Raw genomic sequence first — 19,048 nt, 5'->3', positions numbered from 1 at the left:
AAAAAAGACCAAAAACCAAAATGATTTAAAGGTGCTGTACAGAATTTGGAACTTTTCTGCTCGCTGTAGCCATCTTATGGGTTGTGTCGTCATTGCAGCGTATGTCAAGCTCCTCATGTTGCATGTACAAAAACATGCATTTCTTAGATGCGCTCAGATGAACTCTTCCTTTTTTCATTCTTTTTTGGGTTGGCGTTTGGACTGTACATTAATTCCTCTTTTTTTTCATGGTTTGTGTTTCAAAGCATATCGCTATAGTCAAAACCAGATAAATAGCCTTTATTTATTAATTTATTTATTACTGAGGAACAAACCTAGTTTACATGCTTGAGTATTTGTTTAAGGAAGAAAAGTACTGTACTATATAAAGTTTTCATTTTTTACAAACAATTTCTGTTCAGTCAAATTATAATTTCAAAAATAATCTTGCTGTTATTTTGCACAATTTATTAACAAATTAAGGACTCCATTCACTTTAATGTACATGATACTTTGCGGGCATTATATGGACATTTTGGAAATGAGCATTTAACTTACAGTTCTGTCAGACAGAAACCATGTATGTTTTCATCATCAAACATTTTTGAAAAAGCAATAGGGAGCCATTAAGGAGCACCAAAGACATACATATGGCTCCAGAGCAACTTAAGTGGGTGGAGAGGTTGATATTTGTTGGCAAAAGAAAGCGTCTTCCTCTGTTTAACCAATCAGAATTCAAAACACAATGCACAACAAAAATCTCGGAAGTCGCCAAACTGCAATAAGTCATTTGGATACAGCAAGGAATTACTGTACTTAAAACAGGCCTTTTCTTACTTTCGCCATTTTCACTCTTACAGCAGCTTCGCTAACAAAAAAACTGTGGTGACGAGCATAATGTCCTCCCGCTTTTACTCCTAATGCAGCCTGAACAACTTCGGTATGAGTAAGATATTTTGCGGTGAGTCGAAAAAAATGGTAAGGGCTCTTTGAACTCAGTTGGGCATTGCTAACACATACCTAATAGAGAAGCCGATCAACTTTCAACTTTTTAAGGACATCTTAAGCGACGCACCTCGTATTTTGCAACACATTTGTGGGGAGGAACACTACACGTTTTGTGCCTAATTTAAAAACCAATATGTATCTTTGGAAATCAGAATCTCCTTTATTATCCACTGCCTAAAGATATCTGGGATGGGCTCCAGCACCTCCGTGACACTACTGAGGATAAGCGGTGCAGATAATGGATAGATGGACAAAACCAGGATATTGCACTTTGGACCGGGACATTGGCTATAAACTGATTTAAGACTGTGGATTAGTGTGTCGATAGCTTTAAACAATTGCATCCATGACCAAACATGTAAATAACGCCACCTTTGACATTGTTTGGGGCACCAGGAGCAAAACTGCAGGCGAGCGCAGAGGCTAACGGCTGCCCTCAGACCAACGGCACGTCCAAGTGGCTGCAGCATCAAGGCACCTGTTACGCTTTCCACTTCAGCTTCTACAACTACAGCGTCTACGACATGCAGCAGGCCAAAAGCATCTGTCGCAACATGGGTCCGTTTCACCCTAGGGCTGCAACTAACCGTTATTTTAATTGTCCGCTACTCACCGAATATTGAAACGAATCGGATCATTATTATTTTTTTTCCTTAAATTTTGCATGAAATTGATTTAATTATGTGCAAAGTGATAACTAACTCAACGAAAATGTGTACAAACGATGCGACTAAATACACACAATGAAATACACGACAAAATACTCGGCAAAGTATACGACAAGGAACACAACAAAACGCACAACTTTCTCGACAAAATACACTACAAATTATACAGCAAAGTACATGACAAAATACATGAATAAACGCAAATACAGAATACTTATTGAAATACATGACAAATACTGTACAAAATACAAGACAAAGTATACGACAAAGTACACGACGAAACACACGACAGAATACTTCACAAATACATGACAAAATACACATCTAAACATAAGTACACAACAAAATACACCAAACAAAATACATGACAAAGCATACGACACTACACACGACAAAATACACAACAAAGTATACGACAAATACTCAACAAAATACAACGAAATACTTGGCAAAATACACAACCAAATACGACATTACACAAAATAACAAATTACACGACAAAATACTCGTCGAAACACACAATAATGTACAAAACAAAATACACAAAACAAAATACATGACAAGGCATACGACAATGTATACAATAAAGTACACGATGAAATACACAACAAAGTATACAACAAAGTACACAACAAAACATGACAAAATACTTGGCAAAATACATAACAAAATATACAATACACGAAATAACTAATTACACCTCAAAATACGAGTCAAAACACACATCAAAACACACAACAATATACACAACAAAATACACAAAGCAAAGTACATGACAAAGCATATGACAATGTATTCAACAAAGTACACGACAATACATACGACAAATACACAATAAAGTAAACGACGAATACACAACAAAACATGACGAAATACTTGGCAAAATACACAACCAAATACGACAATACGCAAAATAACAAATCACACGACAAAATACACGTCAAAACACAGATCAAAAAACACAACAATGTACACGACGAAATGAACAAAACAAGCTACATGACAAAGTATACAACAAAACACATGACAGAACACACAATGAACTACACGACAAAGTATATGACAAGTATATGACTTGACAAAATACAAAAAAACACACTGAGACTCAGTTTAACTTAACTGTCTGACCTGTTTTTTCAATGTTCCTGCGTTATCAAGCTACCGCCATGATACGCAAGGACTGCTTTGCAAGTCGTTTTTTTGTTGGCCTTATCCAGGCTCAAATGTTCTCTAACTTTAAAAGTTTGTTAAAAGTCATATTTGACGTTGACGCTGCTATTTCTGTATGTCTATGCGACCGCTCGAGACAGAGACGCATATGCGTATGTGCCACTCTCAGCAGTAGACATACCTCAGACTTTTGGAAAATTCTGTCGTCGACGAGTTGTTGCAGCCCTATTCCACACGTGTGCATTTGTAACCAGCAAAGAATCGAGTTCAACATTTTCGACGGCTCTGTTTTGGCAGACGCCGAATTACTGTCCATCAAAAGCAAAGAAGAGAACGACTTTGTGCTCGATTACCTGAAGAACGACCCTCTCATCACCAATCGCGTCTGGCTGGGTGTTGCCTTCGATGACCTAGGTAAACTCAAATGTCAACTGAGCCTTTACTACTTTTTTTCCACTCCTATTGCCTAGTCACATAATGTATGGAGGACTGATCCTGCCATATGTAGAAACAAACGTATAAATAACGAACTGATGCTAAAGGGAGAAGCCAAGTCCTGTGTTTCCCTGTTTTGAGATTTTATTTAAAGCATATTTCGTTGAAAGGGACCTTGTGTATTATCTAGCGCCTAAAATTGAAGGAAAAAAACTTTCATTTTCATGGAATAAAAAAACAAAACAATATTTAGTTAATAATTAAGCACAGATACTTAAACTATAACATGAACGTGCATTTTTAAAAATACTCCTAGTTCAGGAAAATTCACTTTTATTTTGCATAACAAGAGCCTCACCTAAAGGGAGCTGACATTATTATTTGTCATCTTGCTGCTACAGCTACCCATAAACCTCAAAAAGGCTGGGCAAAAAATAAAAAGTAAAACGTTACAAGTTTGGTCACTTTGAGTTTCCGTAGATTGTATTCTTCTGTGTACTCTTTAGCACTCATTCTTGGCTGCACTACACCATACAGCGACTGGTCAAATATTAAACAGTGTCCCTTTAAGGAGAAAAATCATTAAGAAAAATGATTTATTCCGTACTAATGAGACTTACCTCAATACACATCTCATGGTATGATGCATACCGGGATAAACGATAATTTCAATACTGGTTGATACAGGTCCTTATATTTCAAATTGTTTGACATGCATTTCATACTAAAAAACGTTGTATAAAAAATATAATTGTATTATTTTGTTTGGCCCAAAAAATGGGAATGAGAAGCTTTCCAGGCCCCTGACATTTTGTATAAAGGCCCGCAAGTTTATTGTTTAGTAGACACTCAAAATAAGGAGAGAAGACATCAATGAATACTGCACCTATAAGGAGAACAGCAGAGGACTGTACAAAAAAACCCAAGAGGCAAAAATTCCAACCTGTTCTAAAGGTCCTCCCATTAGCCTGTTCTTTTCATTAAATCTGCTAGGTTAGTAAATCAGATGCGTTTAGAGGTGCTCGTATAAATAAATGCTTATATAATAATAACATACTTGTATGACTTCAACACACTATTCGAGCAGTTATGTTCTAATAGTTCATAATTACGCCAACTCACTAATTCAGGGGTGTCAAACTCATTTTAACTCGAAGGCCACACGATAGAACAAACATTCTCTCGGGGACCGGACTAGTAAATTAGAAAAAAAAAAGAGAGAAATAAGAGAACGAGAGGAGAGAAAAAGAGAGAGGGTGGGACAGAGAAAGGGAGAAAGAGAGAGAGTGAAAGAAAAAATCCAAAGAGAAATAAAAAGAGAGAGAGAAGGAGAGAGAGAGAGAGAAAAGAGAAGGAAAGAAGGGGAGTAAGAGAGAATCGGAAAGCAAGAGAGAGAGAAAAGACATGGAAAAAAGGAAGAGAGAACAAAAGAAGGTAAAAGACACAGAGAGAAAGAGACAAAGAGGAACAAAGAAAGAGAAAAAGTAAGACATACAGGTTGAAAGAGAGAGTGATTTGAGTATGAAAGAAAAAGGGAGAAACACAGAGAGAGAGAGAGAGAGAAATACAGCGTTTGAGAGGCACCTGGCTTTGGCAACATCAAGTGGGCATATTTCAACATGCAGCTCGTTTTTCTCTCGCACTTCTCTTAGCGTTGTCTGGCAGGCCGGATTCAACCCTTTAGCGGGCCTGATCCTGCTTGCGGGCCGCCTGTTTGTCACCCCTGCACTAATTCAAAGACCTTGACCTTGGTTTTTCGTATCAAAGATGTTTTAACAAAGGCGCATTTTACCGAATATACTGAAAAGTGTCCCCAATATTTTGTCTTTGCGATCAGGTTCTCCCAGCGGTTGGCAAGACGGTTCTGCTCTCTCTTACTCCAAGTGGAGGCCGGGCGCGTTGTCCAGAGCGTCCCTGCGGGGCAAGGACCCTTGCGTTGTCATGGTGACCGGGGATGAGGGAAGATGGGGCGTGGTCAGCTGTCGGAGAAGCCTCTGTCGCGTGGTCTGCCAAACCCGTTCCGGTCAGTCCTCACGAATACGGTGGTACCTCTTTATACGAGCGCCTCTAAACACCATGTGTATCTTTTCGAAACACAAACAAATTTGGTTTATTTTAACGGTTCAGAAAATGCAGTTTTACATCCGAACCATTTTTTTTTTTCCACTAAAGTCTTGCTCGCTATACGAAGGGAAATCCAGTTCACGAGCAGCCCCAAAGGCTACCACTAGGAACTGCTCGAGACACTGCCGTATTCCCTCATAAACACACTACAATACAATTGAAGAAACCTTCAGAAGATGCCACACATGAAGCAATCCCTCTTCCAGGATGGCCTGGCTGCATTAGATGTTGCAAGGGCATCAACAAACACTACACAGATATCATCAACACGAAATATGGGTGATAAAAGAATGTCCGGTAACAGGTTCCTGAGGTCAGCAACGTTCATACGTTTTTGAATAGAAGTGTCTTTTAAGCCGAGATTTAAACACTTACACTGATGTGGTAGACCGAATTTCAAAGTGTGCCAGAATTTCTTATTAGTTATGGACAATATTTATATAATAATGCAAAGTTATTTTTCACTTTTGGATGAATTGTCTCATGTACTATTGCAAAGGTTATACGGCCTACAAATGTCATTTGTTCTTACAATTCTTTCACAAGATATCCATTTCTTTTCATTTCCTGATATATTTTGTCGCATAATATTAACATTTTTGGGGGCTTATTTAGTCGGTTGTAAGATACAGAACTGTACTTAATCACAGTTTTTAGTGGAATTACAATGTTGGCAACAAGACTCACTTGATATCATTGGAAATTATTTGAATGCAACACAAACTTTTTATTCTTTTTCTGTTTTTTTTCTACTTTTTAAAAATTCCTTTTAAAAAATCTCATTGTTTATTTTTTTTCCAGCTGTTACTTTTTTCTTTTTGTTCTCTATTTACTTTTTTTTCTTTGTTTCTTTCTTTTCTTATTTTCTGTTTTTTTTCCTTCTTTTTTTATCTTCCTTTTGTTTCTTTTTTTCTCAGCTTTTCATTACTTTTTCATTTTGGTATTTTTTTCTTTGTTGTTCTACTCCCCCCTTCCTTTAAGTTATTTTGTGCATAATTTGACATAATATTTGGTCATGTTGGGATGAAAGAAACAAAAACAACCTGAAGAGCCAAAGAAGCCGGTTCTGGAAAAACTCTACTGACTTTACTCAACTTTGTTCTACTTCGACCTTGACTTCCAAGTACCTTATTTAGAACACAGCGTCAGGGGAACCCGTGTATTTTTACCTTAATGCACTGTAACTTTGACTTAATTCGCTTGTTAATTAGCAATTTCGAACCCTGATTTTTGTGAGCTGGCTCGATTTTCTTGTGCGCCGAAAAGCTCTGGGTAGTGCGCAATTGCACACACAAGCAGCTTAGAGGGAACATTTGTCAGGAACAGGCCAGTTAGTTTTGGGAACATTCCCAATTCCATCCTGAAACGAATACAGCTCGTAGGAAGGGGTACCAGCGTAATTTGAGAGCGCCTTTTCTTGTGAAACCTTGAACACCGTCTCCGTTGCACATGTCTTCAGAGTCCTCGGGTTCCCCCGTAGCCGTGGGCTTCTTCGTGCTGACCCTGCTGGCCCTGGTCCTGGCCGTGGCCTTCGTGGTCTACAAGAAGAAGCGAGCCCACTTTTCCTCCGCCGTGCGTTACAAGAGGACTACCGACCAGTTGGACTCCACCAGTATCATCAGCGACGGCCAAGAGGTCCATTTCAACAGTTGACCCGGGGAAAAGTCGGCCGTGATATTTAGGATCATATCTCCCTTCTGCTTTTTATTGTGAATACTCTTTGATTGCTGGAAATCCGCGCCTTAATTTATTTGATTTTCGGAAGTAAAGTGAGCTTCGTTTTATGCCGATGCAGTACAAAAACTAAATCTGGTCATGTCTATAGCCGTCGATGGATGGCCCTGAATATGATAATAGTTGCACTCCTTCTACACAGTTGTGCCTTTTGATTTTAGCCCATTTTTGGTGGCTCGCCCTTTGTTACTGCATCCACCTGTGACACGACTCGTGTTTGGCACGTAACTTTAAAAACGGAATTAGGTATAGTTAACCTATAGTAAAAGTAACTGGCTACCAGGGAAAGTAACTATTTCCGTTACTTTAAAAAGAAGTTGTATGTCAAAGAATTTGAGCAGTAAGTTGAATCGCCAAGAACAGTTAATTGTGTTATAGAACCTTGTAATATTAAAAGCACCTCACCAGCAACAGATTTATCTTAAACTTAAGATGCAACAAAATAAACAATATCATAAAATAAAAAGCTGCAGTTAACAATATTAAGGGAGTTCAATAAAACAAATCTAACTCTTATGGTCCGTTGTGGAGATGGGAATTCCGACCCTTTTTATAGAACCGGCTTTTTTGGCTTGGCTCACTAAAAAGAGCTGGGTCCCAAATGTCTCTTCAGTTTCTTTTTGTTGCTTAATCCATATATTACAATTTATTATGTATGATGAATTACTTAAAAAGAGGAAAAACGAAGCAAAATCAACACTTAATCGTGAACACTGAAAAACATAGAAAACATCAATTAAAATATTTATAAATTTTACAAAGAAAACGATACTTTACAAACATTTTAAAACCTTTTTTAGACTCAATAATTTCAATAACAACAGCACAAATTCTCCGAAAACACCAATCACAAGAGAAAAATAGCGTCTCGAAGGGAACCGGTTCTCGATTGTTGGGTAGCCGGCTCCCACTTCCAAGAGTCGGCGCACGAAGCCGTTTCGTTCACAAACCACGAGTCGGCTACCGCACCAGCCGCCATTGCCCTTTTCTTTCAGCGGATTAGTAAATACTGCCATCGTAATGGCTATATAACTATACGGTAGTCGCCATTTTAAATGGTGACGAATTTGGAAGAGAGCTAAAAAACCGCTTTATTCAAAGTAACGCTTTTGACCACCAGTAACGATAACAGCGTTGTAACGGCGGGAAAAGTAACGAGTAAGATTACACACTGGACACAACACTTAGGCATCCTCCACAAAAGCGACCAAAACTTAGCTTAAAACGCTTGTAGCATCTTCAACCAAGTATCACATAAAACAATATGGCGACTGCCTTGCTCAGGTGCTGGTGTTCCTCTGATGACATCACAGCTCAGGATGACAAAGAGGAAGTATATAACAGAATCATGGAAAATAATTGGGATATATTGATGATATGTATATATAGATTTGATGCAGAGACCATGTACTATTCTCTCACATTTTGCATGTTTAAGCATTTGGGATTACCTTTAAGGATCGATCCAGGGATTGGACTCTAGCTTTGCAGCGTGAGCCCTGTACTTTGTGTGCTTGTCATTTTTTGCCATTGGTTTGATGTTAAGTTTGTCCAAATTGCACTGATGATCGCTCTAGTTGAGAAGTTTTTCCCTTTCTGCGCTCTTATCTGAAGAACCATCTTGAAGGAAATCACTGCCGTTTTATGGTTTGTGTCGTTAAAAGAAAATATTTCTCACTCGTGCCTCTTGAAAAACGGAAGCAGTCGTGTCACTGGAAAACGTTTTGTTTTTCTTTAGCTCCGAGTCGGGCTTCTCGTTTTCACTTCGAGCACGGTATTTGTACCACAAGTACAGCCTTTGGATCTGGGACTTTCCAGCGCACTTGACTACAAAAACAGCTCCACGTGTGGGCTCACTTTCAGGATCGGGAAAATTTTAGAGCAGGCATATTAAACGTACAGCCCGCAGGCCAGAATCAGATTTTCTTCTCCGAGGTCGGAGGGATCAGTTAAAGAATGTCGACTCCCAATTTTTGCTGTATTTTTCAATATTCAGCCTACATTAGTAACCTAACGTACATGTTATAAATGACAGGGGAACTTTTTTAAAGGCAGCACATTTATTCACAAAAAAGATTTTCATGGTTGCCTTTGAAAATGTTAACAGTTGAGTGAATGCAGTTTCACACCTGAACCAACTCACCAGGTTCAACAGTGCCCTCGAGCCAGAGAAAGCATTTGGTAGGAATTTATTTTAAAATCTTTGGATGAAAATGGCCTGGTAACTCGCTCCGAAATTTAGGGCAGACCAAATTTAGACTGGACATTTGACCATTAGCCTCATAGGTTGTTTCAGCTTCACTTACACTCTAATTGGAAAGTCACAGGATAGGTTACTATAGTGTGGTTTTTCCCGAAAAGAGACATATGTTCCCGAGTCCTGCTTTATAATGATGCCGTTTCCACGTGTGTGCCAGAGATGCCCTGTGCACTTTTGATTTATGTCCTTGTTTTTGTTTTAAACTCACTTTGCTTTCCAAGTTGTAAAACGGACTGTTTTTATAAAACAAATATTAAACATCAGGTATGACAAGTAAAAAGTTCCCCATTGTTTGCGTGTGATTGCTGTAATTGTTTTGCCTTTTTTAACAGAATGCAAGTTAAACAGAGACAAAGAAGTACAATGATCGGTTTTGGTAATTAAGAAAAAAACGTAACTATAGCAACATTAATTTGAGTGTTTACTAAAGTTTAAACTTGACCCCCGAGATCAGTGGTCCTCAACTGATCTGACTTGGGTCCACCGTTCTACCCTCATGACGAGCTGTGACCCGAAATCAAGAAAGATTTTCCACTTTAAAAATGTATCAAATTAAAATATTGTTTGGAACAGAGATGGAATATATTCAAAATTAACAACAGAACAAAAGCAACTTAACTGCAAAAAAAACCCAAAACATAACACACCTCCACACCCAAAATTATAATTTGAAAATGCCATCTTTATCAATGACAAAAGGCATTTCAAAAGAAAACATTCTGAAAACACTGATCCAAATAGGAGAAAACCAGATTTGGCATTGAAACAATTCTGAAGGTTACAACAGCGATTAGTAAGCGTATAGGCCAGAACTGTGAATGATTTCAGCACATTTGCGGCCACAGGAAAGCACTAGCCTCTCACGATGCTCTGGTGATTTTGGTCCATTCTTCTTCCAGCCCCCTCCACAGTTCGGTGACTGTAGTAGGTTTCTTGACCATAACTATCTCACAAGGATCTTCCAGGGGTTCTCTATCGGGTTGAGTGCAGGACTCTGAGCAGGCCAATGCCATTAATTTAATAATTTCACCTTCAAGGAAATTTACCCATTTTGCTGTGGACTGAAAAAACACTCATGGAGGCTGGAATAATAGATTGAAAGAAAAAGAAAGGAAGCGGTAGAAAGAGAAATCATGAGACAAATGGAGAAACGGAGCGGCTGGGTGGTTAGCGCACAGCCCCATGATGAGGAGGTTCAGGGTTCAAGTCCAGCTACCTCATGCGGAGTTTGCCTGTTCTCCTCATGCTTGCGAGGGTTTCCTTCCGGGCACTCTAGTTTCCTCCCACATTCCAAAAACATGCATGTCAGGTTAATCGGTCGGTGTAAATGAGCGAGTGAGTTGTCGGTCTTTGTGTGCCCTGCGACTGGCTGGCAACCAGTTGAGGATGTCCACCGCCCGATGATAGCTAGGATGGGCTCCAGCACCCCCACAACCCTACTGAGGATAAGCGGTGCAGATAATGAGTTGATGGATGGAGAAAAAAAAGGAGTGAAAGGGAAAAGGTGATAGAGGGAAAGGGTAAAAAAGAAAAGGTGAGACAGGAAGACACAAAAGAAATGGAAAAAAGGTAGACGAGAAAGACAAAAATAGATATAGAGAATGAAGGATAAAGAGACAGAAGCAGAAAGAAAGAAAAAAGACAGAAAGTTTGACACCCCTGCTCTGAATAAAACCATGTCCCTTAGAAAAAAAACATTGAGATTAATTTAAAGAAAAACTTTATTTTCACAATTCAAACAATGAAATGAGGACGATACGAGCTTGACAAGCGTACACTTGAAGAAAGGCAGGAAAGAGAACAAAAGCACTTTCGGTTACGTTTGCATTGAAATCTACGGTGTCAAGTGCACTCGCTAAACACGCTGAAGCGACCGTTCGGCACACCCGTTCCGTTCAAGTCTGCATCACGCGTAAATAGACGAGGGGAAAGGAAGCCGAGGCTTTTTTCCCGATCGTGTCTCGCAAACTGCTCCGCTTTCACTATTCCATAAAATGGTTGCAGACCGCAAAGACACAATTGGTTTAACAGTAAGCAAAGCAAATGACTAAATGAGCCAAACTAATTGTCCTACGCGTGATGAGTATTGGTACACTTTCGGGTGCAAATCACATAGGCAAGTGTGATTTTTTTTTTTTTTTTTTTTTTTCCCTTTTCTTTTAATTAATTAAAGCCATTAGTTTCCGCCACACCATGTTGATTATTCATGCATCCTCTCTGAGACAATTGCCTCATCGGATGAATATCTCATGTAGGAGAAGCAACAGATACAATGTTAACTCCTTTGTCAACATTAGGCTGATGCGATCAGAGTTTAGAGCCACGATACATTTCTTTAACAAAATTAGCGAGGATAACAGATTTGGGAGCAGTGTTGTATCAAGAATCTGAACAATGTGCGCGTACTCCTTTTGTAAAAAGCTGAAGGTTCCACCAGACAGCGACGAGGAACATAGAAAACACTTTTTCCTTCATCCGCTTCGATTATTATTACTCAGTCGGGTCGTCGTCATCATCCCAGTCGGAGAAATCGATTGAAGGAAGGCCGTCTTCCTCTTCGTCACTTTCCTCGGGAGAATCTGCACCGGCAAAAAAAAAAAAAAAAATCGAGTTGAGGCCCATCCAAACAAAACTGTTATGTTGCATTGTGTTTCGGGCGTCGGGAGAATCGAAAAAGTTCCGAAACAGATTGTAGCAAACGGCGATTGCAAACAGCTCATTTCTGCTCGGAGATATTGGAACTTTGTTTACCCTGTCGCTGAGGGCCTAGTGACCGTTTTGTTCCAATTGCGTGCTTCAATCTCCACAAGTTTCATGGGGTAAGTTTGCCTGGCGCCCTTAAGACGTGTTTCTTCTATGCTTTAGCCCCCTTCAGGTAAGCCATTGTCGTCTTTCCTTTGTGTTTTCGCCTCGTGTGTCACGGTTGGTATAACATTGTCTGGTTAGCTTCAGCGCTTTTTTGCTCGAATGTGTTCCAGTTAGCAGCCGGGCTAGCCTGCCATGTCCAATGGTTTATTCCTGGCCTGGTTTGTGTTTGCTACCGTATCAGTTTTTCATTGTTGTTACCAATGAGCCTGGCTTCACACTGCGTGTTTCTAGGTTGGTTGGTAGAAATTGGGTATACCTTTAACCATTTGTTCAATACCCAGATTCATGTCTCTAAAGATGGCCGCTAATACAGAATGCGCCATAAAAAAGCTTTTGTTTGCAACAGGTGAGAAAAAAATGACGTACTTTCAAGGTTGTCCATGAGTTCTGGAAGACTTCTCACCATGCTTAATATCTGGATGGGAAGAGGGCACAATTGGCTTGAAAAAAAAATAATAATACAGGGTGTCCCAAAACATGTGCACACATCTTAGCAGCCGATAATGCAATTATTTATGCTTTCTTCAACAGACCGAGCCCGTTGAACTGAGGGATGGCAGATCGACTTGACTTTGAAGAAAGGCAATTTAAACCTAAAACGCTACCAGAAGCATGAAAACGCATTAAATTCCGGGTAATTGAACATGGTGGTCGACCATAACACGGATTCTCAGGTCTCTAGTAGGTGCAATTGTGTGTAATTTGTACCATTTGATTTGAATAGGGCCTCATTTTTCCACATATGCTTTGTGGTCAAGTGTGCATCTTATACTCTTCAGTCTGGATCACATTCTTTAAGAGCATGGACCCATCTTGGAATGTAACTTCTCAATTGACAATGATTCAATATGCAGTGGACAGAGTTAGGGTGAAAGCACACCTGGTGCGTGCATGTGGAACGAATAAGACGGCAGAAAGAGGCGCGACCGGACATGGTTAATGTCAACTGATGCCCACAAGGAAAATAAAACTGATTAAAACCAACACGAACCAGATTTTAACGTTGCCTACTGGGGTGTGCAGCTTAAATATACTTTTAAATCACATTTTTAACTATACCAGTAATTTGATTAGTTTTTTTACTGTAATTACAACAATTACAATTTTTTCCATCCCGATTACATAGTGCTGTACCATGTATACTACTAGGATACCATTTGTCCATTACTCCCCAAATGGACAAATGGCTTTGAAATCTTATCAATTGCCCGTTTCTGAACATTTCTTGGACTTTGTTGAAATGTTTTCCAGTATTGGTTCTTTTTTGGTGCTTGTCCACGCGGGTGATCTTCCGGAACACTAGAGATAGATAGTACGTTTCTATGAGTCCCTACCGACCGCCAAAGGTGGTGCTCCAAGCACCGAATTCCACCTGCGCATGAGCGAAGGTGAAATTCCGTGTACGAAATAGAACTTATCTTTAATCGTAGTGATGGAAACTCACGTTTGTGGTTCTTCTGTTAAACTCCCTCCTAAACTCGACTGTTTTCTCACTACCGGTAGAATTTTAGAATACATAGCTATTCTTCAAAGTGAAGTTTGGCTGCCATTACTCAATTCAATCCATAAAAAAATAAATGATTGAGCTGCTGCTAAAATGGTTATACAGTAATCCCTTGTTTTTCGTAAGGTTAGCGTTCCAAAAAGTCCCGCAGTAGTCAAAAAGAAATTTTTAGCGTTTGGGACATTAAGTTTTGAGGAAAGGGAACAAGGGAAGAGAGTTTATTTGAGCGGCTCTAAAAATAAAAGATTTTGACCACCTGTATTTTTTGATTCATTATTTAAGAACAAACCCAATTTACAGGCTCAAAGTTTACTTCAACAAATAAAAGCACTATACAATTTAATAGTATTTTGCAAATAATGTCTGTATTGTCAAATTATAATTTTGAAAAGAATTTTTTTGTTTTATCGCAAAAATGTATGGATTAAGGACCCGATCCTCTTTACATGATACTCTCCTGCCATCATGTGGACATTATGGAAAACCGTATTTATCTTCCTACAGAAACCATATTCATGATCAAACATTTTTGTAAGAGCGCCAAAGAGACACTAGGGAGCACCGAAGACCAGCATGTGGCTCCATAGGAAGTATAGCGGGTGGTGAGGTCCAAAACTTTGTCGATATAAAGCAGCTCCCTCTTTTTAGCCAATCAGAATGCAGAACACAATGCACAATGATAACCTACCAAGTAGCGAAACGGCAATACAACAAGGGATGACTGTATTTATTTCGGGGGACACTCTGTATTTGGATGTTTCACTCAGACGCTTGTGATTAAAAAATAAAAAAGTAGTAAAGGATAGAAGAAGACGAATGGATTTTTAAACTGTGGTTTGAATGTTCAGGTGACAACAGTTGCACCCGTTTCCACACTTAAAGACACAAAATGAGAGTATGCCACCTTAAACTGTGACCAAAGAACCCGGGTAACTCGAGATAGTCTTGCCTTTATGAAGCCTTTCTTTTCTCTTAGTGGATTTGATAAACGGGATTAGTACCAGGCTTTCAGTAGGGTGTTAGAAGAGAGAGACTTGTAAAGTCAGCATAATGAAAACAAAGTGTGCAAAAAAAACCCCAAATGAATTTTTCATTCCTGGATCACCGCGGCCTCCGAACTGAAAGGCGTGCGCGAGCAAACACTCACCGTGTTAGCGTCGTAGGCCAAGCGGGCGTCCGAGAGCCTCTGTCCGTAAAAATGCAACAGGCCTACCAGATAAACACCACTGCTCATCAAGTTGTCAAACTCAGACTGTGGAGTGAGAAGAGACGTCTCAGCACGCCAAGCAGAAGGACTGCGACGGCCGAGTAAGAGCGAGACGTACCTGAACGTGCGTCCTGTGCAGTTGCTGAACGTCAAAGTCGGCCATGTCCAGGCGCAACTTGGTCTTGCAGAGTTCACAGTTTGTGATCCTTTCCAGGTCGGCGCCTTCAAAATGAAATGGCAAATGTCTCATACTTAGGCCGCTTTTGAAAATAGGGCTGCGACAATTCGCAGACAAAAATCTCTAATAGAAATACTTGACAGTAAATTTCATTGTCCACTATTATCACCACACATTATTCCTAACAGAGAGGTATCCCTAAATGAATATAATCTGAGATTTGTTCATGCGCAAAAGCGTCTTGTCTCGTGTGGGAAAAATCGACGTACAGAAAAGGCGCCATCACCAACAATTATGCGTACCAAAACCTCTAAAGTATGTGAGCATTTTAGCCTGGTTACATCAAGTAAAAAGACTAATAGAGTTTGAAAATCAGACCTGCATATCATGGCGGTGGATCGGTAACGCATGATCATTTCAAACAAAGGCTTGTTGGACACTTCAATGAAATGGAGTCAAGAATCACCTTGGTAAGATTCAAGTAACCTTTAAGCCAATACAATTTTGATCACAAAGGATCCAATTAAGGGGACTACAAATAAACATGATTTGACATGCATTGTTTCTATGAGTTTATCTGGCTACAAAAGAGTTTGAGCGTAAGGGCAGACTGTGCCGGGCCGTTAATCCACTGCTGCTAAAGTTAGTCTAAAGATGAATGCCCTCGATGGCGGGATAACTTTCAGCCGAAAAACAGCACATAATCCTCAATGGGGACCCTCTTAAAGGGGTCGACAGGTCAGGATACATTGGCTCCACACGCCGCGACCGGTCAAAGCAAAAAAGATGTCCCCAATCGCACCGATAACACTCCTCTTGCCTATGGTCCCAACATCACTTTAAGAACAAAGATCAGAATCTATTAGGCTCTCGTCAGCACCATCCTTCTGTAATGTTGTGAAACTTAGCAGGGGACAAGTGAAGACCTAGATAAACAATGTGATTAGACTCAGATGATTTTGGGCCCTCACCTCTACGATCAACAACACTGGAATGGAGAATGGCTCTCTATCTCATGGCTATTGCGGCGTCGGATCGCCTCAATTCGAGATCCAGCTCAACCGTTCCCCTGCGATAGTCGTATCAAGTATTTAGAAATGTAAGTATACTGACTGAGCACGGCGCCTACTTGGTTTTAGACGAGCAATTTATTTTTTGTACAAATCCAAAGTTAAATAAAAAAAAAACTATAATTCTATCAGACCCATTTTTCTTGTTTATTTTCATTTGCCCCATTATCAATTCGACTTCATGCTAAATGAAAAAAAAATAATTATCCGATTATTTGACTCATCATTTTAACAGTTGGTGAATAGTGGACTATTAAAATGCTTTTTAGTGGCAGCCCTACTTCAGAAGCTAAAAATAATGCGAAAGCTGTCGAGTTAAAAATACTGAAACAACAAGTATTTTGGGGGAAATAATTGCGCGACTATTATAACACCGATACCACGTAACCTGTTTGATGTAACATTCAACAAATGTCAGCTGCGGTGTTACTTGAAAAACTACAATGACGACAGTCTCATACAAAAATATCACAGGAACAATGATTTATGTGGCTACCTCAACAACCCTCTCATACCAAAGAGAATATCAAGACTTTTAGGTATTATATAATGAAGGAGTCTCTTGCAGCAAAATTGCCAGTCTCAAATGTACGCAATTCCTCTTTTGAATCAAATTTGTATTTTGTGTTCTCGTTTTGAGTTGAATATGTTCTTCCTGCAAGAAAAAAATTAAACTGGGGTAGGCAGTTAAACAAAGTAAGCTAAAGCAGAAGCTTTTGTGTATCTTATAAAATTGTATTGTTTTAATGTTACATTTTGTCAATTAGTGCCAGAAGTTTTTAGCGCTGCAGCTTAATAAAAGGCCACAACAACAACAAAAACAAAATCTTTATCGTTTGCAAAACTTTCTACAAGTGGAGTTACTTTCCCCACATATGATGAAGGGTCTACGTTAACGATCTCAACAAATTGCCATACGAGTCGTAATACTCCGCTGCAAAAGACAATCGCAATGCCCACATAGGTTCAGATAAAATTGTACTGTCCATGCTCACATAAAAAGCTTAATGCTATAAGAATGCTTGTTAGCACTTGTGTGACTTTTACCCCAAAATAACTATACTACACGCATTATTAACCACTTGTAGTGCCCACCAGTGTCGGGACTGACATGTTACAAAAGAACACGTTCCCTTTTCTCTAATAAGTACTAACCGGTTTTCAATTCCATTCAGTAACGGCGTTTGTTACTACGTTGTGCATTTTTTTGCTACATGTTTTAAGCAGATCAAGAATTCAGTGTCCTCGGATTCCTGAATCACTCCCTTTGTGACATACAGGCCCTGATAAACTAGCCACGCGCTCTGTGGAGTGGGATGGTTTGTGTTTATCAACAAAGTACAACCGAATCAGTTATAGAAATAACTGCTCAAGCAGAGTATGAGCATGCAGTTTTTCTCCTCATGGAGATATTCTCACCACCATTTATACTGGCATATTAATACAATCTAGAACTCCAGAATAAAAGAATGAAATCAGGGGGGTCTGCATCTAGGCACATATTTCCTGGTGTGTCACCAGTAGTGAACTGAACTATTTGTAAAATCTTTGCCTGTAGGAAAACTGAAACGTCTGTATTATACTACCGACTTCAAGCTATAGGTGATAAAGGCCGGCGAAGAAACAAGCAACCTGGGAGTAAAAAGAAAGGTTGTGTCGATACAAATGTCATACGATCGAAAAATGAATCATCGGAAATTGCACGCAAGCCAAACGTGTAAATAAATCAAATCGGGGTCTACCCAGAAATGGAGATGTTCGAGTAGTTTGAAGCACTGAGACAAAATGGATAGTGTCTAAGCTAAGTGTTCGTTTGCAGGCTGTGAAGTTTCTACATGTGAAGAAATATGAAGGATTCAATTCTTTCACAGGTTGGTGTACATATTTTCTTCCATTTATTTTTGTATGTGGCTATATTTGAGCCGTTTTAGGTGTTCTGCTTCAATGAGTATATATGATAATTTGAAACTAGTTACTTTCAGAGTAACACACTGTTAGTGTCAGTAATAAGGGCATAACTGAATTACTTTTTTATTCAGTTAACTAGTAACTAACCAGGATACAAATTATGATAAACATTTTTTACAGTAACCACCAAACATTGGAGCCTAAATAATAATTTTCAAAACAGGACAAACTATTTTTTTTTAATATATGAAAATTGAGTCAAAGTTCATTCATGAAAACAATTTTAAAAAAGGGGGTATGTTGTTTGAGATGTCCATTAAAAGTTAACCATTTTCTCTATTAAGTATGTGGTAACGATGCCCAACTGAGTTCAAAGAGCCCTTATGCTTTATTTTCCATTGCGCCTATCTTCTATTATTTCACTTTTATCAGCCTTTTTCAGAGCGGAACACATTTGATTAAAGGAAAGGAGGCTAGGGAAAGTGCCAGAGAGAGACATAATGCTCATCCCTGCTATTGTTTTTTTTTTTTTTTTTTTTTTTTTTTGATCCGCCAGAGTAGCACAAAAATGGTGAAAGTAACGACACCCCGGCTCCAGACACTCTGGAATCTTTACTCTCCAAAATGGAGGAAAGGTCCCTTCTGCGATAAGGAGGACTCCCAGAGGCGTTTGTGTGCCGGCCAGCAGAAGCATGTTTTGATTCCGCAGTCGTCCTTGTGCTGTCGTCGCTGTCCAAATGCGGGACGTCCTCGTCAAATGAGCTAGCACTGGATGAGCTGCTACAAGAGGACGAGTCTTGGCTGATGCTTTTAGTAGAGTCCAAATATCAACCCCGACTCCAAAGAAAAAAAAGTTTATTTAAGCGAGTCTAAAATGTTATCTTTCATAAACTATTAAAATGTAATCATGTGTTAACCTGTTGCAATCTCCAGGC

General features: G+C 39.3%; 2 protein-coding genes across 7 annotated transcripts in view; one reads left to right on the top strand and one right to left on the bottom strand.

Annotated features, from left to right (window-relative positions):
* The window catches only part of ly75 (lymphocyte antigen 75), a 49,680-nt gene extending 40,011 nt beyond the window's left edge, over positions 1-9,669 (top strand). For both annotated transcript variants that reach the window (XM_088334214.1, XM_088334213.1), the window contains exons 32-35: positions 1,384-1,545; positions 3,123-3,239; positions 5,098-5,283; positions 6,844-9,669. In XM_088334214.1, coding sequence (XP_088190340.1) covers positions 1,384-1,545; positions 3,123-3,239; positions 5,098-5,283; positions 6,844-7,037 — 659 coding nt within the window. In that variant the 3' untranslated portion in view covers positions 7,038-9,669. The remainder of the gene's footprint in view (positions 1-1,383; positions 1,546-3,122; positions 3,240-5,097; positions 5,284-6,843) is intronic.
* Positions 9,670-11,081: 1,412 nt separating this feature from the next.
* The window catches only part of marchf7 (membrane-associated ring finger (C3HC4) 7), a 16,268-nt gene continuing 8,301 nt past the window's right edge, over positions 11,082-19,048 (bottom strand). For 2 of the 5 annotated variants that reach the window (XM_088334208.1, XM_088334209.1), the window contains exons 7-10: positions 15,076-15,179; positions 14,898-15,002; positions 12,613-12,661; positions 11,082-11,957 (exon numbers count right to left, since the gene is read on the bottom strand). In XM_088334208.1, the coding sequence (XP_088190334.1) occupies positions 11,869-11,957; positions 12,613-12,661; positions 14,898-15,002; positions 15,076-15,179 (347 nt within the window). In that variant the 3' untranslated portion in view covers positions 11,082-11,868. The remainder of the gene's footprint in view (positions 11,958-12,612; positions 12,662-14,897; positions 15,003-15,075; positions 15,180-19,048) is intronic. The other 3 variants (XM_088334212.1, XM_088334210.1, XM_088334211.1) reach the window with 3 other exon arrangements.

The sequence above is a fragment of the Urocampus carinirostris genome, chromosome 4, assembly GCF_059441175.1.
Source record: "Urocampus carinirostris isolate Australia breed hairy pipefish chromosome 4, RoL_Ucar_1.0, whole genome shotgun sequence".
Lineage (NCBI taxonomy): Eukaryota > Metazoa > Chordata > Actinopteri > Syngnathiformes > Syngnathidae > Urocampus > Urocampus carinirostris.
This window is presented reverse-complemented; position numbering and strand designations above follow the sequence as displayed.